The sequence below is a fragment of the Netta rufina genome (assembly GCF_964035555.1).
Source record: "Netta rufina genome assembly, chromosome: 13".
Classification (NCBI taxonomy): domain Eukaryota; kingdom Metazoa; phylum Chordata; class Aves; order Anseriformes; family Anatidae; genus Netta; species Netta rufina.
Genome location: NC_140136.1, coordinates 17,404,492 through 17,421,171, shown reverse-complemented (window position 1 = coordinate 17,421,171; position 16,680 = coordinate 17,404,492). Strand labels below are relative to the sequence as shown.

General features: G+C 39.9%; 1 protein-coding gene across 1 annotated transcript in view; it reads left to right on the top strand.

The window, feature by feature from the left end:
- Window positions 1-16,680, top strand: part of NKD1 (NKD inhibitor of WNT signaling pathway 1) — a gene marked incomplete at its 3' end in the record, with an annotated part of 106,074 nt that overhangs the window by 68,669 nt on the left and 20,725 nt on the right. The window contains exon 4 of the mRNA XM_084294568.1: window positions 251-308. Coding sequence (XP_084150694.1) covers window positions 251-308 — 58 coding nt within the window. The remainder of the gene's footprint in view (window positions 1-250; window positions 309-16,680) is intronic.

Sequence of the window (16,680 nt, the reverse complement as noted above, 5' to 3'; positions counted from 1 at the left end):
TATATACACATATATATATATACACATATATATATATATACACATATATATATACACACATATATATATACACATATATATATAAGATATATATATACACATATATATATATGTGTATATATATATATATGTGTATATATATATGTGTGTATATATATATATGTGTATATATATATATCTTCTTAATGCCTTAATATTTCGTATATAGTATATTTGTCATTAACTTTTATTCTCTCTCTCTTTTTAACAGGATTTATCTGGGGAAGGCTACAGAGACGCTATTGGTGATGAGCACTTTCATCTAGAAGGTATTTAAGGAACAAAATTTCTTGGTTAATGTTAAGGGATATTGGAATAAGTCATTGAGCAAATCGATATAGGAATGTATACATGACAGTGCAGCTCTTGATATGCTAGTGTGTCATTTGCTTGGCAGAACTGATAAGATAGGATTAGGGTATTATTTCTGTATCTCCTATGACCATGCTCCTAGAATCAAAAAGTCATCCCGTTGTACCACAGAACCCAAATGTATTCATTAAGTGGCTCAAACCTTTTGTCCAGCTACTTCCATTGGCAGTGGAAGCAGTGGTAAATAGTGCTGTCTCCAGTAGAAGCAGTCAATCACTGGAAATGTTAGCACTGGGTTTTGTGCTATGTCACACACCCTTCTGTGATACACAAGCCAGACTTGGAAAGTCCTACATTAATTTCTAAAAGACTGAAGGCTTCTACACAATATATTTCTCTTGAATATGAACGGAATCATCATTGCTTCCTATAATTTCTTCTTTCCATGGTTCATCTAATCTCTTCCTCTGTGCTGAGGCCTCTCTTGCAATGGAGATGGGATCACTGTTGTGGGCAGGGCCTTCTGGGACCTTCAATAAGGACCCCATATTATGCATGCCAGAGGACATAGTCAAGGCCCCTTGATCTTCAGCTGTGCAAGTGGGGATTGATGAATGGATAAAACTAATTTGGGTACATTGTCGGTCATTCTTTTCAACAAATAAGGAAATTAGTCTTCAGAAACTCTTTGGGAAACTCTCTAGCATAACAAGTAGTTGTACGGGCTGCGTGCTAGATTTATGTTACAGGCTAGTGGAAACAATATGCCTAACTCATTTAGAGCAACAAACCATGTCAAGCATTACTTGGAAAGTGCTGTCTTTTATATAATCCAGTCATTTGTGCCTGGTGGTAGAGACTAAAAGATGACAAGGGTTGTAACAAAACTCACACCAACTTTATATTGGTTTTCTTTTTAAATTTTTTAGACCATAAATGCCTCAAGTAGAGGGGGACAGACGTAGTGCTTGGAGAGATCAGGAAGACTCTGTGTGCATATTTTTTAGCAGCAGCAGATTGTTCAGTGCTTGAGGGAAGACTTTGCTGTACTGAGTATGCTTACAAAGTCTGAGTGTTAGGCAGGGTTCTCTCCTTTTGTGTACTGGCAAAATCCAATTGTGAATTTAAGTTCAAATCATGGCAGTGGTGTAGCTTTTTTCATTGATAACCTTGTGCTCATTGATTGCTTATATATGAGTGAAATTGTGTGTGTTGGTGGGAACATGTTTACCACAAATGCCTTTCTAATGCCTAAAAATATGATGTCTGTAACTCTGACTTTATTTTTGTTATTTTACTATTTTTATTATATACTAACTAAGCTAATAACACCTTCTCCATCTTTTCTTCTTTGAGCAGTCAGCCTGCGTCATTAGTTGCTTCTTGCTTTCTTCTAGTAAATGTAAATGAGTATTTCTTGGAACATCTTTAATATAATGGATTCTGCTATCAAATTCCATTCAAGGACTGCCAATTGATTTGTAGCACAGAAATCTCAAACAATTGTTCTACCATTGCTGAATCTGTTATCAGTGATCAAAAAAGGCTGCAGAATAGCAGCACTTTTGATGTAATAGTGGTGTAATCTCATTCTCTGGGACCTGCTGAGACTGAGCTGAAAAAGCCCAAAGAGCTGCTGGAAGAAAACTCATTTTAAGCATGAGCCATTGCAAAAATGACTTTTCACATTGAACAGAAAAATGGGTTTCAGTGAAGTGAGTGAATTGTGCCTGCATCACCTGCATTGCAGCCACAGTACTTAGCATCAGTAAGTGTTTGTATGCATGTGCTTAGAATATGTTGTGCACACCAGATAAAACCCAGATGTGACTTCAGAATGTGAATTTTGAGGTGCAGTCAGGATAATGGAATAGACCATGAAGGACTCTTCATGTTAAGAATGTCTGTCTTCCAATTCCTTACCTGTAAAGTATGCTAACAGACTGTTTCTTGGAGCCCATGTTTCTATCGCATCTGCTTTACAAAAAAGGTTCCCTAGTACATGCCAGTAACATAGGAGTTCAATTTGAGCAGGTGCTTGTAGGCTACTGTTAAAAGCAACAACATGAAATAATTGCCACAATGGAGTCAGTTTGTTATAAGTGTTTCAGTATTAACTTCACAGTTTTCCCTTCCCCTCGTAATAGGGTATAACTGTAGTAAAGCGAGGTTTTAACTTTTCAATATTATACTTAGCACAGGATATTAAATGCAAGTATGGTAAATAATTTCGTTTTTCTGTGTCTTGTTTCTTCCTTTTAATTGCCTCTAATTATCTCTTACTTAGTTGTGAAGAACTGTCTTGCATAGGTGTTGTAGATTCTGTTTGCTAATATTTTCTAACTATTCAGCAGCTGTGCTGTTTTTATTAGACTTACTCTTAGGTTTTCCAGCTAAATGGCAAGGACAGTTTTACATTATTACTCCTGATCTGTCTTGCTTCTTATGAAGTAGCTGGGTAGAGAAAATGAGTTAGATATCAGCAGGTGGTCCGTTCTCTGCTTGCTGCCACCGGGGAAGAACTGTTTTGTAGCATCTGCCCAGCTGGGAGTCAGGTAACTGTTCCCACCCTGCGCTCAAGCAAACGCTTTTTGGTCCTCATCCCTGCTGCTCTCCTATCTCCAGGCTGCGCTTTCCATGCCGGGCAGCCGTAGCCACTTCCCAGAATGACCTCTTGAATTGAAAAGCTGCTTCTGATTAGTAGATGATACTGAAAGCTTGTGTTGAAGTACGATGCTTTTGCCCTTTTTGTGTAACTTTGTACTTAATACTGGTGTAATATTCTTGAATGATAGTGTTAGTATAAAATTCTGATATTGGCAAAAAGTTGCATCCTAGTGAATCTGCAGCATGATCTGAGACTTTTGTTAGTGTACAGTTTTAATTCTGTGTGGCTAAAATGCAAGATGACCGCTCTCACCACTCTTATAACTCTTCTCTGGATAGAAATGCTTAGTGTGAAAATGCAGTTAATATTCTAGAAAGGATATTAATCTTTCCATCTGAAATAATTTTGTCTTTATTTTGTTACCTTGCATGCTTTACATAGGTATGGGTGTAACACATATTTGTTTCATGTGTATGCACTTATGCATCAGCCAGAAGCTTTGGTTACTGGTTTCAGAGACCAGGAGCTGTGACACACTGGTTAATTGGGTTGAGCTGACATGGGACATGAGTGACAATAAAGACTTGAACACACTTCTACCAAGTACCAGGCAAGCATCTAATTACTGGCCTATGTTCAACCTTCATGAATACACAGTACGGATGGAAAAAAATAGGGAAAAAAAATATCTTGAATTAGAAGTATTATAGCATTAATTACTTGGAATGATTTACGTCTTACCTTTCCTCAAAGCTGCCCATCTGTTTCCCAATTACAAAATTGTTCTCCTCTCCTCTCATGGTACTTTGACCTACAATGCTTAGTTTAATGTTTTGGTTTTGTGTTGTGTTTTTTTTTTTTTCTTTCTCTTTTTTTTTTTTTTTTTTAAATCAGGAAAATGCTTGATGGAAAAAAAAAAAAAAGAAACATTACTAAGATTTGGGGGGAAAAAAAAAGGAAAAGGAAAAGAAAAAAGCACAGCAGGTGCCACAGTTCCTTTGGGTTAGGGAAGAGTTATAGCCTTCACACTCAGAGACCTTATTGGAGAATAAATCTGAGCTCTTTATAAGGCTCTCACTGAAAAGACAAAGTGGCAATAAGAGAAATAATTGAATTCCTTATTTTGTTTTACATAGCCAAGTTCATTACCTTTTTTTTTTCTCCTCTTTTTTTTTTCATCTCTTAGCTGTCTGAGCAGTACAGATAAAAAGAACTCTCTTTGCTGGATTTAACTTCTGTGTTGTTATGTAAAGCTTGATCAAATCCTTTCGTCTTAACAGACTTAACTGGCCAACAGCAAAAGGCTCGGGATTCTGGGATTAAGATTGTATTTGGTAAGAGGACTGGTGCATTAGTGCATTCTTTTGAACTATAGAAAGAACAAAGTAAACATCAAAAGCATTAAGCCATGAGAGCGGATTGTTGACTCAATGTTGCTGCATGACAAGAGGTTAGAACTCAATAGTGGCGACTCTGTTTACTGAGTGCTGTGCAGAAAGAAACAGTTTGACCAGTATTGTCTATTATATTCAGCACCTGCCTTTGATTTTGCTGCTGGGCAAGTCACTGTAATTGGCAATTTTTAGATTTTTCTTACATTGCTGCTCTTTCTCCTTGATAGAAAAGAAACCAATGGAAACGTTAGTCTGCTATTATTTTACAGTTTTACTTTGTTGCCCTTCTTTCTCTATCACTAGTAATTCAAAACGAATTCAATCAGATATAATTTTAATAGTGGGATCATTTGCAGCTTGTATTCCAAGTTCATCAGTGCTTTCCTTCTTTGTTTCAGAGACTTCCACTTGCCAAACTTGGAGTACATGTGATGTGTAGTCTGCCATGGCTGTGTACATACTTCTCATGCTCAAACATACAAATTTTCTTGTCCAGCAGTGTCTGCACAGGAAGCATGAACTTCATCACTCTTCGTATCTAGGATAAAAGAGTGTGAACTTTCCCTTCCTTGTAACTAGTTAGAATAGTAGTTTGGCAGAACCGAATTGACTGGAGATGATTCTGGAAGTAGTCAAAAAACTAGCACAGAGATTGGAAGATGTTTTTTCCATTTTATCTCAGCAGGGAAGCCAAAATGGCAGGCAGGAATTGAATGTGGCATCAAATAGCAAATTGCTCTTCTGTCATGGAATTGCACAGGTGGCTCAGAAAGGTACCTGCTACTGGTGTGTTCAGCATCCAAGTTGTCTCTTTTCAAGGTACAAACAAGGTTTTTAATCAGTCGTTCAAGACACCCGTTCTTGTGTTTTGTTTTGTTTCTAGAATTATTTTCACTTATTTTCCTCTTAATTTGGGGGAAATTATCACAGCTAATGTGTGCAGACCAGGCGAGTTTTCTTATTTGACCATTCCATGTCTTTATGAAGTGAACTGCAATTTCCTGTCTATTTACTTGAATGTTTAGAAACTTTTCAAGGCGGACTGATTTTACCTGCCTGTGACATCTAAACCTGTAGCAGGAAAATCTTGCTCTGACACAGACTGGTTACAGTAAGGAGGCAATTTCCTACTTCTGGCAATACAAGTTCTCTAGAGTCCAATGGGAAATAGCTATCAGTCCACGTCAGCTGCTTTTTGGAGTTGAAGGTAAAGTCCTTAAGCTCACGAGACACCTAACTCATCACCCCAATTAGTGATGTGATAATATGATTTCTCATGTCACTGTTCTGAAAAGGATGAGTTAAGTGTTTCTACTAACTAGAAATCTTGCACCTCTGTGAGATCAATCTAGTCCTTTACCTGTCAGACAAGCTGCCTCTTCTGCTGATAGCAATCTGTGCCCTGTTTCGTTTGTCAGTCTAGCATGTGATGTCTTGATTATTATTCTCTTGACAGAAGACTGGAGATGACCCAAGCCTTCCTGGTGCCTTATGTGAACATGATATCCAAGGGTCCTGCTGAAAGCAGTGGCAAAACTTGACTTGAATTAATAAACCCATTTTTTGATATTTTTCCTAAACCAGACATCCAAACTACTGTCAGCCGTCCATGCCCTAGATAAAAAACATTCCCTCTTCTGGTACCAGAAAGGACAAAATTATTCAGGTCATCTTTTTGCCCATAAATATTAGAGAGCCCTCCAGCAGAGTTCAAAGCACATGTTGTTGCTGAAAAAAATCTGTCTTGGATATCTGTAAAAGAGCTACTTGGAGCACTTTTCACACATTTACAAGACATTACAGAATTTCTAAACTCTCAAGTGAGGCATGCTGTATTTAGCAAAGCAGAATAATAATTAATTATATTCTTAGTATTACAAAGTGTTTCTCAAAATGTGTTACTAGTATGTCCAGTCAGTCTTTCATCTGTCTCTTCTCCCTCTGACCGGTACCTGGGGAATCTGTGGCCAAGCAGATACAGATATGACTGTTTCTAAACATGGTAATTGGAAGACTGCCTGTTGGGTTATCAACTCAGAGGAAGGGTGGCAAGGTATGGTACTTGGGCCCAAATTGTTTATAAGTTCATCGCAAAGGAAAACTTAATTTAACGAGTCTTAGCTAACTTTCTGAAATGTGTATCATGAAAATGCTATATGCATGCAAGACACTTTTTACCGTGCTTTGTTAGTCTGTTGTTAGTAATGCCTTCATATTGCTAACTATTGAAATAGTCTTTGTTAGCGACACCATCATGTAGTCTGTTAGGCTGGGGTCTGAATGTGTAACAAAAAGCAATTTTGTCAAACTTCACGTACCTTTCTAGTTAATGTCTTCAGTTATAATGGTTATTCATGCCTTGGAAAATAAATGAAATAATTTCCTATATATTATTTGCATGAAACATCAGCATATTTATAGAAAACACATAGATCGCATCTTGCAAAGAGGCAAAGTTGCTTTATCTGAGCACTTTTGTTATTACTCACCTAGTACTATTGATATAGGCTTTCCTTTTTCTGTTGTTTCTTAAACCAAACACCAATTCATCACTGATACTGCAAACAGGGCAAATAATTCTACCGTAAAAGCGCTTTTGTGGTCAGCCTGTGGTGGCTCTATGTGAATTCTGCATTTTAATGACTTGTTGCTAATCCTTTGCACTTACTATAGCTTTGCTGTACATGAGTATATGCTACGTGATCACCTCAGACTGGTGATCATCTGCTTGCTGGCTGTACTTTTTTCAGCTGCCAAGAGGTTTCTGCTGTACCCTTTCCTCAAAACTAAGTAAAATGACACTAATAAATACCTTCAGCTTGAGGCTGCCCCACTGGCATCAGCCACCAGTGTCTGACACGCAGCTCGTCCCTGCCTAGGCTGGAAGCTGATAAGCTGCTTACCGTGAGTTGGAAGGAGTACCAAGGAACATGGGGTGGGGGGGAAGGAGCAGTGGAAAGTGCCAAAAGAAAACTGCTTAGTTTGGCAGTTAGAACAAAAGTCACCAAAGAACATGAGACTGGTAGGATTAGCAGAAGTTTTCCTGTGGTCATACACAGATCCAGGAAATTATAAAAGCAGGTAGGCTGTTTGCCATGAGTGGGAGGAAAATCTTATGGCATAAGGCACTTAGTTTTTTTTTTTTTTTTTTTTTTTTTAAATTGTACAAGTGTTTCTTAACATTAGCTGTTCCAGTTGAGGGGGGTTGGTATTTGGATCAGAAGCTTTTACTTCTAGAGCTGCCGTTTCAAGTACAGCCAGGTCAGTAGTGATGAAAGACTGTTGCCATCCAATGGCTGTCTGTAGCCTGTGCACAATGAGTCAGTGGTCTCCAGGTGTTCCCAAATGGACCTTTATGGTGTGTCACAGCTCCCATCCATGCTGGCAAGCAGACCACAGATCGGCAGTGAAAGGTGGGCTGTTCTGCCACCTCACAGGGCCAGCCTTCCCCCTTGCAGCCAGCTGCTGCCATGCGGAGGGGACGTGCTCTGCTGCCCGTGCGGGGCTTGTTCCCTGTGCACAGGGAATTGCTCTCTTTAGGTGGCAGCCCACCAGCTCCTACTGGTGCTGCCTAATAGCTTTTGGTAGATGGTGCATTTTGTCTACAGTCTGAGGGTTTTATTCTGGTCGTTAATCCCCTGTGTTAGCCTGGGAAGATCCCACCTGCTCTAAGTAATTGTTTCACATTGATCTCTATATTCAGATGATTCCCAAGTGCTGGAAAGTTATTACTCCTGAACGCATGCAAGTTCAAGGACACAACGGAAGAGCTGAGAACAGAGCCTGCATTTCCTGCATCTGTGCCTGCTCTTCTGCCCCTTAGAGCGTTATGGAGAGAGGGTTTCATAGTACAGTACATAACAAAACTCCTAACTTACAAGTGGTCTCTGTTCTTTGCGGTGGCTGAAGAAAGCCAAATGTTATTATTAATTTTGTATAAAGTATAGAAAATATTTCAGTAAAAAAAAAAAAAAACAAGATAATGAAAAGGGAAGTAAACAAGTACTTCAGAAGCAAAAAGTTGACATTTAGTGAACACCTTACACATGGAAAGCTTTTAGAATAACACTATATGCATGTTAGAGTATATGTAACAATATTAGTTTTCCATAGTTTTTCCTTCTACCTAAGACTAGCATTTTTTTCTGCTTTCATAGAGAAGCTAATGCCGTTTTTGAGTTGTCATTAAAATAGGATCAATTAACAATAAGAGTATTCACTCCTTCTCAGCTCCAGGGCAGTCATGAACTAGTTTGCTAGGAGGCAAAATGTCTCCTGGGGGTGTAGCTGTTGAAACCTAGGTCTAGATGTCTCTTGGGTTGCTTCTCTTCATGGTGCGTGTGAGAAGCAGGAGAATCAAAGGGCAAAGGCAACAGCTTAGGAGATCTCATCGAAGGGAGGAGTACTCATTTGCCTTCCCCAGCCCAAAGGTGAGCACAGCATCCCTGTCAAGGCAGAGCTTTGGCAGCAGGCTGGTTGGTCGCACCAGTGTGTGAAGCCTGAGGGAAGTTACCCTGTAGCAGGATTGAGGCGGGGCAAGAGATGGGTGCCAGTGATGTGAAGCTCGTGCTCTTCGCATGAGACTTGAAAGTGCTGGGCCTGAGCAATCAGAACTTGCCAAATCAGTCTGGGCTGTTGACATTTCGCTCAGGCTGTCAGCCTCGTGATTCAGAGGAGGAGCACTGTGTAGGCACATCCAAGTGAGCTGTTCCTCTCATTCAGGTTGGGTAGTGACGGTCCTGAGCGCACAGCAATGGGGGCTGGTGCACAGCTCTGCGCTGGCTGCCCCCTGCCTGGGTCGCTCTGGCAAACCCATCTCGCCACCCCAGCTGGGGGTTACAGCTAGCTGTGTCTGCGTGTCCTGCTCCCCGGCCTCTGCAGCAGCGACTTATCCAGGAGGCAGGGCCCAGGTGCTGAGGCTGCCATCAGATACACCTTGGCAATCCGATGGGCTCCGCAGCAACTGTGGGAGACAGCTGATCTGGTGTGCATGGGGCAGAGGTAACACTACGATACTGTACGTGTGCAGCAGTACAAAAATGTTCTTGAACTTTGCCCCGGGACATCCACCACCAAGAACAAAGAATGAAATATGGGAACAAGTCAGTTAGGAGTTCGAAAACAATCTCTCTGGAAACATGATGAATACCAGTGGTTTCATTTATTCTACTTGAAGAACAAAGGTCCTTTTTTACTTTTAATTTCCCAGCAACGATTATTACCAGTTATTTTTCTTGTAGCTTTGACCACAGTTTGTGGAGGTTTTATTAAACATGTTTTTGAAAAGTGAGTCAAAATGCCATTCTTCTCTGACTCTCTCGTGACTCTCTCTTTTTTTACCCATGTGAAACTAGAGCATATTTCCAGGCAAAGATATGGGGCCAGATAATACTCTTATGCTGGTGTTCATGGAATTATTCCAGTTTTTGCTCTTGTAATTGAAATACATTTTGGCCTTTGCTATTTCAGAAGAAAATATATTCATTTCAAATCCATTGCCTTTACATAAAACATTAAATTCATTCACAATTCAGTAGGCAGTAAGTCCTGCTTTAATTTCCCAAATATTCCTGAGGTTTCTTGTTCTTTTGTGTTTGCCTTGACCTTGACACAGTCAGGCAACCCAGTTTCAGAGTGCTCCCTTTGCTGGGGTTTTGGTGCCTTTCTGCAATAGGCTTTTGTTTGGTTCCCATGTTCATGCTCTTGTAAGGCCCTCCTAACCGGAGGGGCTTCATATCTCAGTGCATCTCATGTGAGCACACAGATTATGACAGGACTAAATACTTCTTGCACTTCTGTCATGCATTCAGAAGCAGAAACCATCTAGCTGGCGTCAAATTCAGGAGCCGTCATTTTTTTTTTATAGCCGGCTATGTAGCTGCAAAGCTCTATAGCTGCCTGAACCTTCGGGCTGGGTAGTTGAGACACAACAACCTGTCATCCTGCCGAACCCTACAAACACACAAGCGTATACATGCAGACGTATAGAGGCAATTTCAGTGAAAAGCATATTGCTTTTGCCAGTTGCTGTTCCAAATTCAAAGTGTGTATCAGTCAGGGTGCTTTTGTGTGCTTCAACTCCACTTCTGCTGCAGTAGCTACAGAAACCCAAAGTTTTACCTCACCAGGCAGAACAAGTGCCCTTTGTTACCTAGACAGATTACAGCGTTTTCTAAAGTCTGCTCTTCATAAAAGCCCAGCTTGAACAGTGGAAATTCTGACTTGCCTCAGATACTGAGGAGACTTTTATAGTTTCAAGTAGCTCCAGGGTTATATTTTAAAAGTTGAATTTCATCACATGTTTCAAGTTTGGTGGAAAAAAAAAGACATGATATTTTTAGCAGAAAAAAGTCCCCCCACACCTTTTTTCTCAACAGATGTTTCATCTCAATCATACCCAAACCTCAAAGCACAAGTAGCAGTCAACCTTATTCTCCTGTGGAGAAAAAGATAAAATGTCATTTGTTTGGAAGAGGATTTTTTTTTTTTTTGTAACCACAACTAGTTTGTGGGTAAAGGCAAATAATAAGTGCAGTACTATGGGGCTGTGGAAATGAACCTGAAGCAACATTTCTGCTCTTGAAAGGGCTCAGAGTCCGGCTGCTCTTGTTAGATGCAAAGTCCCAACCCCCCAGCCTACCAAGAAAATAAAAATACCAATAGTCAGAATTTTCTTGCTTTATAAATCGGATCTAGCCATCCCGGTCCTTTCACCAGTAAACCATGTCATATAAAGTGCTCAAGTTTGTACTGAAGGGGATTTAAAACTGTACTGGTAACAAAAAGAGAGAGAAAGAATAGAAGTTGTAAAAGAAAGTATCCAGAAGTAGAAGAGCTCCTAGCTGAGGAATTTTCATAGGGCTCTGGAGGAGCTGGGGAGCTTTGCTGTGCCTTGCAGCCAGGGCTGGGAATGGGGCTCAGCACTGAGGGGAGCCCAGGCAGCCTTGAGCTGTGTGTGCAAAAGATTTATTTTGGGGAAAGTTATAGCCCCTCTAAAGGATTTGTGTATGTGAAACTGGAGTGTGGTACTGCGGGCCCTTTGGTCATTTCCATGAGCCTTTACAGATGGGGCCATCCAAGTGCGGAATTTTATTTCTCTAGATGTTTTGCAGTACGTGATGTATCACCTCAGTACCATTCCTCAGCCACATATGAATATGGTACGTACAAGAGACCTGTGCTTGTGCATACATGTGTATTTGCGGGCCTGCTAGTCGCTATGTCACTTCCTAGTTGTACGCCGTGTTGCGGATAAATCTCCATTTTCCCCCATCTCTCACAGTGAGCTGTCGGGCTCTGCAGATGGGAACACTGAACCTGCTGTGAACATTAGCTGTGAGAGAGTTGTCAGAGGTGCAACTGATTCAGCACAGCCAAAGTAATATTGCAGTATAGGACTTTTTGCAGTATAGGACTATTTTTTGCTCCCAAAGCTTTTTTTGTGAGGGTCAGAGTAGTGTTCTTCCTCACGGGAAGCTTTTTGGATGGAATGAATTGTACAGCTCAAATACCTTTATAGCCCCTGTTACATAGCAAGGTGGTGGAAACGAGATTCTCCCATTGAATATCTAAGTTAGATGGGAATGAGTTGATATCAAAGCCTACATTATTAATAGCATTACCTATTCTGTCTTCATCTGAATAAAAGGTCTCAGAGTGTTGCTTCTTCTTTTTCTTCCCCTGTGAATATCGGGGGAGAAAATCTGAGGAGACAAAAAAAAAATTAAGACAGAACATCCTATTTGAACACACGCATCTGCAGCTTACACTGAGAAGGGATTTTCAAAAGCAAAATTGTTACCAAAGTCAGTGTATAGCCATTTGTAGAGGAGGGAGGTCTGTCTTCCTTTGCTTTAAGTTACAAGTGATTGCTTGGTGTCCATCTGTCACTGCTCTGCAACAGAATCCAGCACTTTGCAGACCCATTCAGAGCTCCAGGGACACACAACACCGTTAGAAAGCAGTGAGTGGTCCATATGACAGTGACAGCTCTCACTTAAGAAGCACTTACCCACATTAAATGACACAGATCGTTATAGCAGATTGCATTATGTTAATGTGGCTTTTGATATGCCCAGCGATCAAACACAAGTCTTGCTGCTACAGGTATCATCCTGAACTGTTCTGACCAAAGCTTATGGAGATTTCCCCCCCAGCCTCCCCTTTTTTAAGTAGGGGAGGGGAGGGAGAAATGATCTTCTTTGATCTTCGATGAGGAAGGGAAAAAAGACTGTTCTGTTCGGGCTTTTGGCTAACACAACAAACAGTGTTTAAAATTTAACTTTGCTTAATTAATTAGTAATTCTGTTTAGTGCTGTCTGATCTTCATCCAAAAGGTATTTTGAAGCTTGAGAACTGAACATCAAAGTGTATTGGGTGAAGATGGTCAAGTAAGGCATTTAATCTGGCAGTTGTTGTTGATGAAATACAGCCAGTTGGGGAACTAATTGGAAAAGGGAATCATAATCTGGCAAAATTCAGCAAACTCCCTCCCTTCAGCAAACTCACTCCAGAGAGTGCAAGAAATCTAGGTTTAGTGTTTAAGCATGTATGAGTTATACGCTAGTTAGTAGAGAGAGACCGTGTTGTCCTTTGTGTGTGCATCCTTAGTACACATCCTTTAAAAAAAGAAAAAAAAAAATAAAAAAATCCTGCAGCCTGACAATCAAAACAAGACACCAGACCTAACCAGAACCATGCTGTGATTCTACATCAGCATTTGGAAATACTTCCATTTATAAATATGAAATTATTGGGGTTGAGAATGAGAATTGAAACTTTAGGGAGAGGTGGTAGCACACAGACCTGTGAGTCCTAGTGTTATTTATTCAGGAGAGAAAATGCTGCATGATAACATCCAAGTGAACTTCAGTGTAGCAATTCCCAGAGGTCCTGGTGGTGACTTGTCAGTTAGAATCATTATCTGATGCCTGAATGATTGAAACATTTTTTATTTTTTTTTAACTTCTTTTAAGACATCACATGTTCTGAGTCACAACCCATCTGTTATATGCTTAACTGTCCCCATGGTTGGGCACTGGCAGCAGGTCTTATGACACTGTTGTTGTGTTCCCCCCCCCTCTCTGTGGTGTGTAATTGAACCCTTAATTTGTGCTGTGACCATTGACACGAAACAGGGAAATAGAAGAAAATGACTTCTCTCCATATTTTCAGGTTAAAATATCTATCCCTGACTTGTACAAAGCACTCCTGGTATACAGCTTTTGCTAAATTGGTTTGATTTGTCCCACTGGATGTAAAATGGACAATTAATTTCCCTACAGTAAGTTTCAGAGAAGGCAGCTTGATCTTTGTTGTTTTGAAGGGTGTGTCTAATTCATCAGCTTCAGCTTTCAGCCAGAGAAAGTTGAATACATGCTTTTGGCACTGACCCAGCACGAGCCTGTTTTTCTATGTGCTTGCTGTTCTGGTGGCTGTGGATCAGGAATGTTACTTGCTTCCTGGCCCTATTCTGCACGTGGGCATGAGCCACAGGAGAAGAGGACCTTCGCTCAAGCAAAGCTATCTCCATCAGGAATGTATTTCAATGAACTCCTGTGGAATAAAACCAAAATGTGTGCTTAATGGGGGTGATGTTTCTTAATTCATGGCCTCCAGGAGAACTTTAAAGTGAAATCTGAATGTGAACATAATTGTTAATTACAGGACTTCTCAATAACTATCAGGCAGTTGTTGTTGCTGGGGTGGTTGTGCAGTCAGCAAAGAATGTCAGTTATGTTTGTCAGACCTGATTTGCAATGAAAAAAATGTTGACAGAACCAGATAATTTAGACATCAGAGACTTCAGGAAAAACAACACAATTAATTCTTTTCTTGTCCCTTTGGTCCTCATAGTATCTGACTTGAAGTTCTGCTGTGTCTGCTGGACCTGTAAATTGGAAGTGAGACCCTTGCCCTGTTGACGTCAATAGGAATTTTCCCTCGGAACAGCTTCTTGATGTTCAGTTCCACCAGTCAAATATTGCTACTGAAGTTCCATTTGAGCTCTTACAGAAGCGCTTATGACTTCATCTCCTTGTCTTGATATGTCTATTCACTTTTACATTTTCCTTTTTACCCTACTCCCCCACAAGTCTCGGATTCTAGTGTGTGGTTTATTGTTTTTCCCTGCATATAGATAACTCTGTCCCTTTGTTTCTGATAGTAGTTTTAAAGAATTGCTGGGAATCCAGTCTATCCGACTTGAGGGGAAGGCTAAGAATATTTCACTTCAAAGGATTTTGTTTCATGTATGCCAGATGCTGACTTCCATAGGTGGCATTTTTGTCAATTCTCCAATTTTACCTTTGGCTCTGTTTTCTCTCAGAAATTGCATAGTAATGACCCTGACGTTAAGATAATAGTCACTGGTAACATCCAGTCATAATTTATCACTGTGGAGTTGCATAGCTTCTCCCATAGTCCTTCATTCTGAGTTAAAGCACTGTGATCTATCAAATACCTTTCTAAATGGCTGTCATCCCAAATAAGCTCTGAAGTAGTTCATCTTTAGCCTGATTTCTCATAATTGCTGTGTAAATTCTGACTTGGTAGCTGTTAGCTTAGACGTGAGCGCTCATCAGAGTTGCGTCCTTTTTTGTTTCTGGCCATGAGATCCTCTTAAGTCTTTTGGCTAAAATGCTCGGTACAGTTGAAAACAGTGAAGCTGTCCTTTGACAAAGAAGGTAATTTGCTAAAAATCATGGTACTTTGCTTGAACGAGGCTTTGAGAAATCTGAAATGACAAACCACCTGAGTTAGGGAGGAACTTTAAATAGTCACTTTTTGACCTGACTGCAGCTCTGTTTGGGCTTTCTGTGTTTTGTTTTGTTTTGTTTGTTTGTTTGTTTGTTTTTAATTCTTTATTCTCAGATGTAAGGTGCAGGTCAGTGAAGAATGTCTTTCACTGTCAGAAACCTCGTATTCTGTACTCACTCGGTATGCACAGCACAGCAATTAGTTTCACCTCATTTCTGGGATTTTATTTTTTATTTTTTATTTTTCTGAGATTCCTAAGGAACAGTTGGAATTATTACCCACTCCTTTTCATAAGAATGAATCAACCTTTGAGGGAAAAATGTTGATTCTTCAGGGTTGAACCTTAATATCTTTAAACTGGTGTTCATTCTGCCTCTCTTTCTCCCCCCTCCAATTATGAGCAATTGGGTGGTAGTAATTAACAATCTTAGAGAGAAACATCTGCTAGTACACTTAAGCCAGTCAGTTTGTTTTTCATGAAAGAATGGTATTTCACAATTTTTCCAAGTTAATATTTTTCCTTTATTGTCTTTCCAATTTCAAATATTGTCCAGACGCATTTTTATAGTGTCTTAAGGTTATAGAAGTGAATACAAGACCATTAATAATGAACAAGAAAAGAGAACATCATAAAGAAAACATATGCAGCGTTTCAATTCATGAAACACTCTGTTAGGGAACATTGTTTTTGAGAGCATATGGTTATTCCCACGGGAAGCAATAAATATACATTTTTTTTTCTGCAGTTGTGGATTCCCACAACAACAGGGTAGGTTTCTCAGTGTATTAATCTGTGTAGAGCCTTCTCTCTGTCAGGACTTGTTATCTGAGTGGGGAGGTAAGTAAGTATTTTTGCACAGATAATATTTTGTACATGGACCTATTTTTGATGGCCCAGACTTTGGAAACACCAGTCTATTAATTCTCCACACTCCTTTGAGATAGCAATCTTGTCTGGTCTCGTTTAATATCATTGGCAGAGCTGAAAGGAAGTTCACATTGTGAATATAGCTGAACCTTGGCATGCGGCTCACTGGTGGATCTCTGTTTACAGGCTGCCAGTTTTAACTGTCCCAAGCAGACATTCTAATTTTATTTATAAGTAGGTTCAGCATGTGTTTGTATCCTTCATGAAATTGAGAGCATGTTAATAGTCAAAACTAAGTATAGAAACAAGACACCAAACACTTCTGCTTCTTGGACAAAACAGTTGTACTCCACTCGACATATTTTTATATGCTCATTGGGTTTTGGATAAGGCACATAAGGATATATGCACAGACACATTATTTGATCGCTCATAAATATTACTTTAATACCTCCATATTCGCCTTTAAACTTAACTCATTTAGACTTCATTTTTCTTTGCTGAATGAAACTTGACATCAGGGTGAGATCACCAGATTTCCCCATTTCATCTGAGCTCCAAAATGAATAACTGATTTCAAAGGATAATTCTCTGGAGCAGCAAGGCCAATGAGTTCTTCAGATCAAAGGTCAGCAAAGCTCAAAGAGGATAATTTCTGGCATACAGTACTTAAACTCTCTCAAGGAGTGTACTGCAAGATG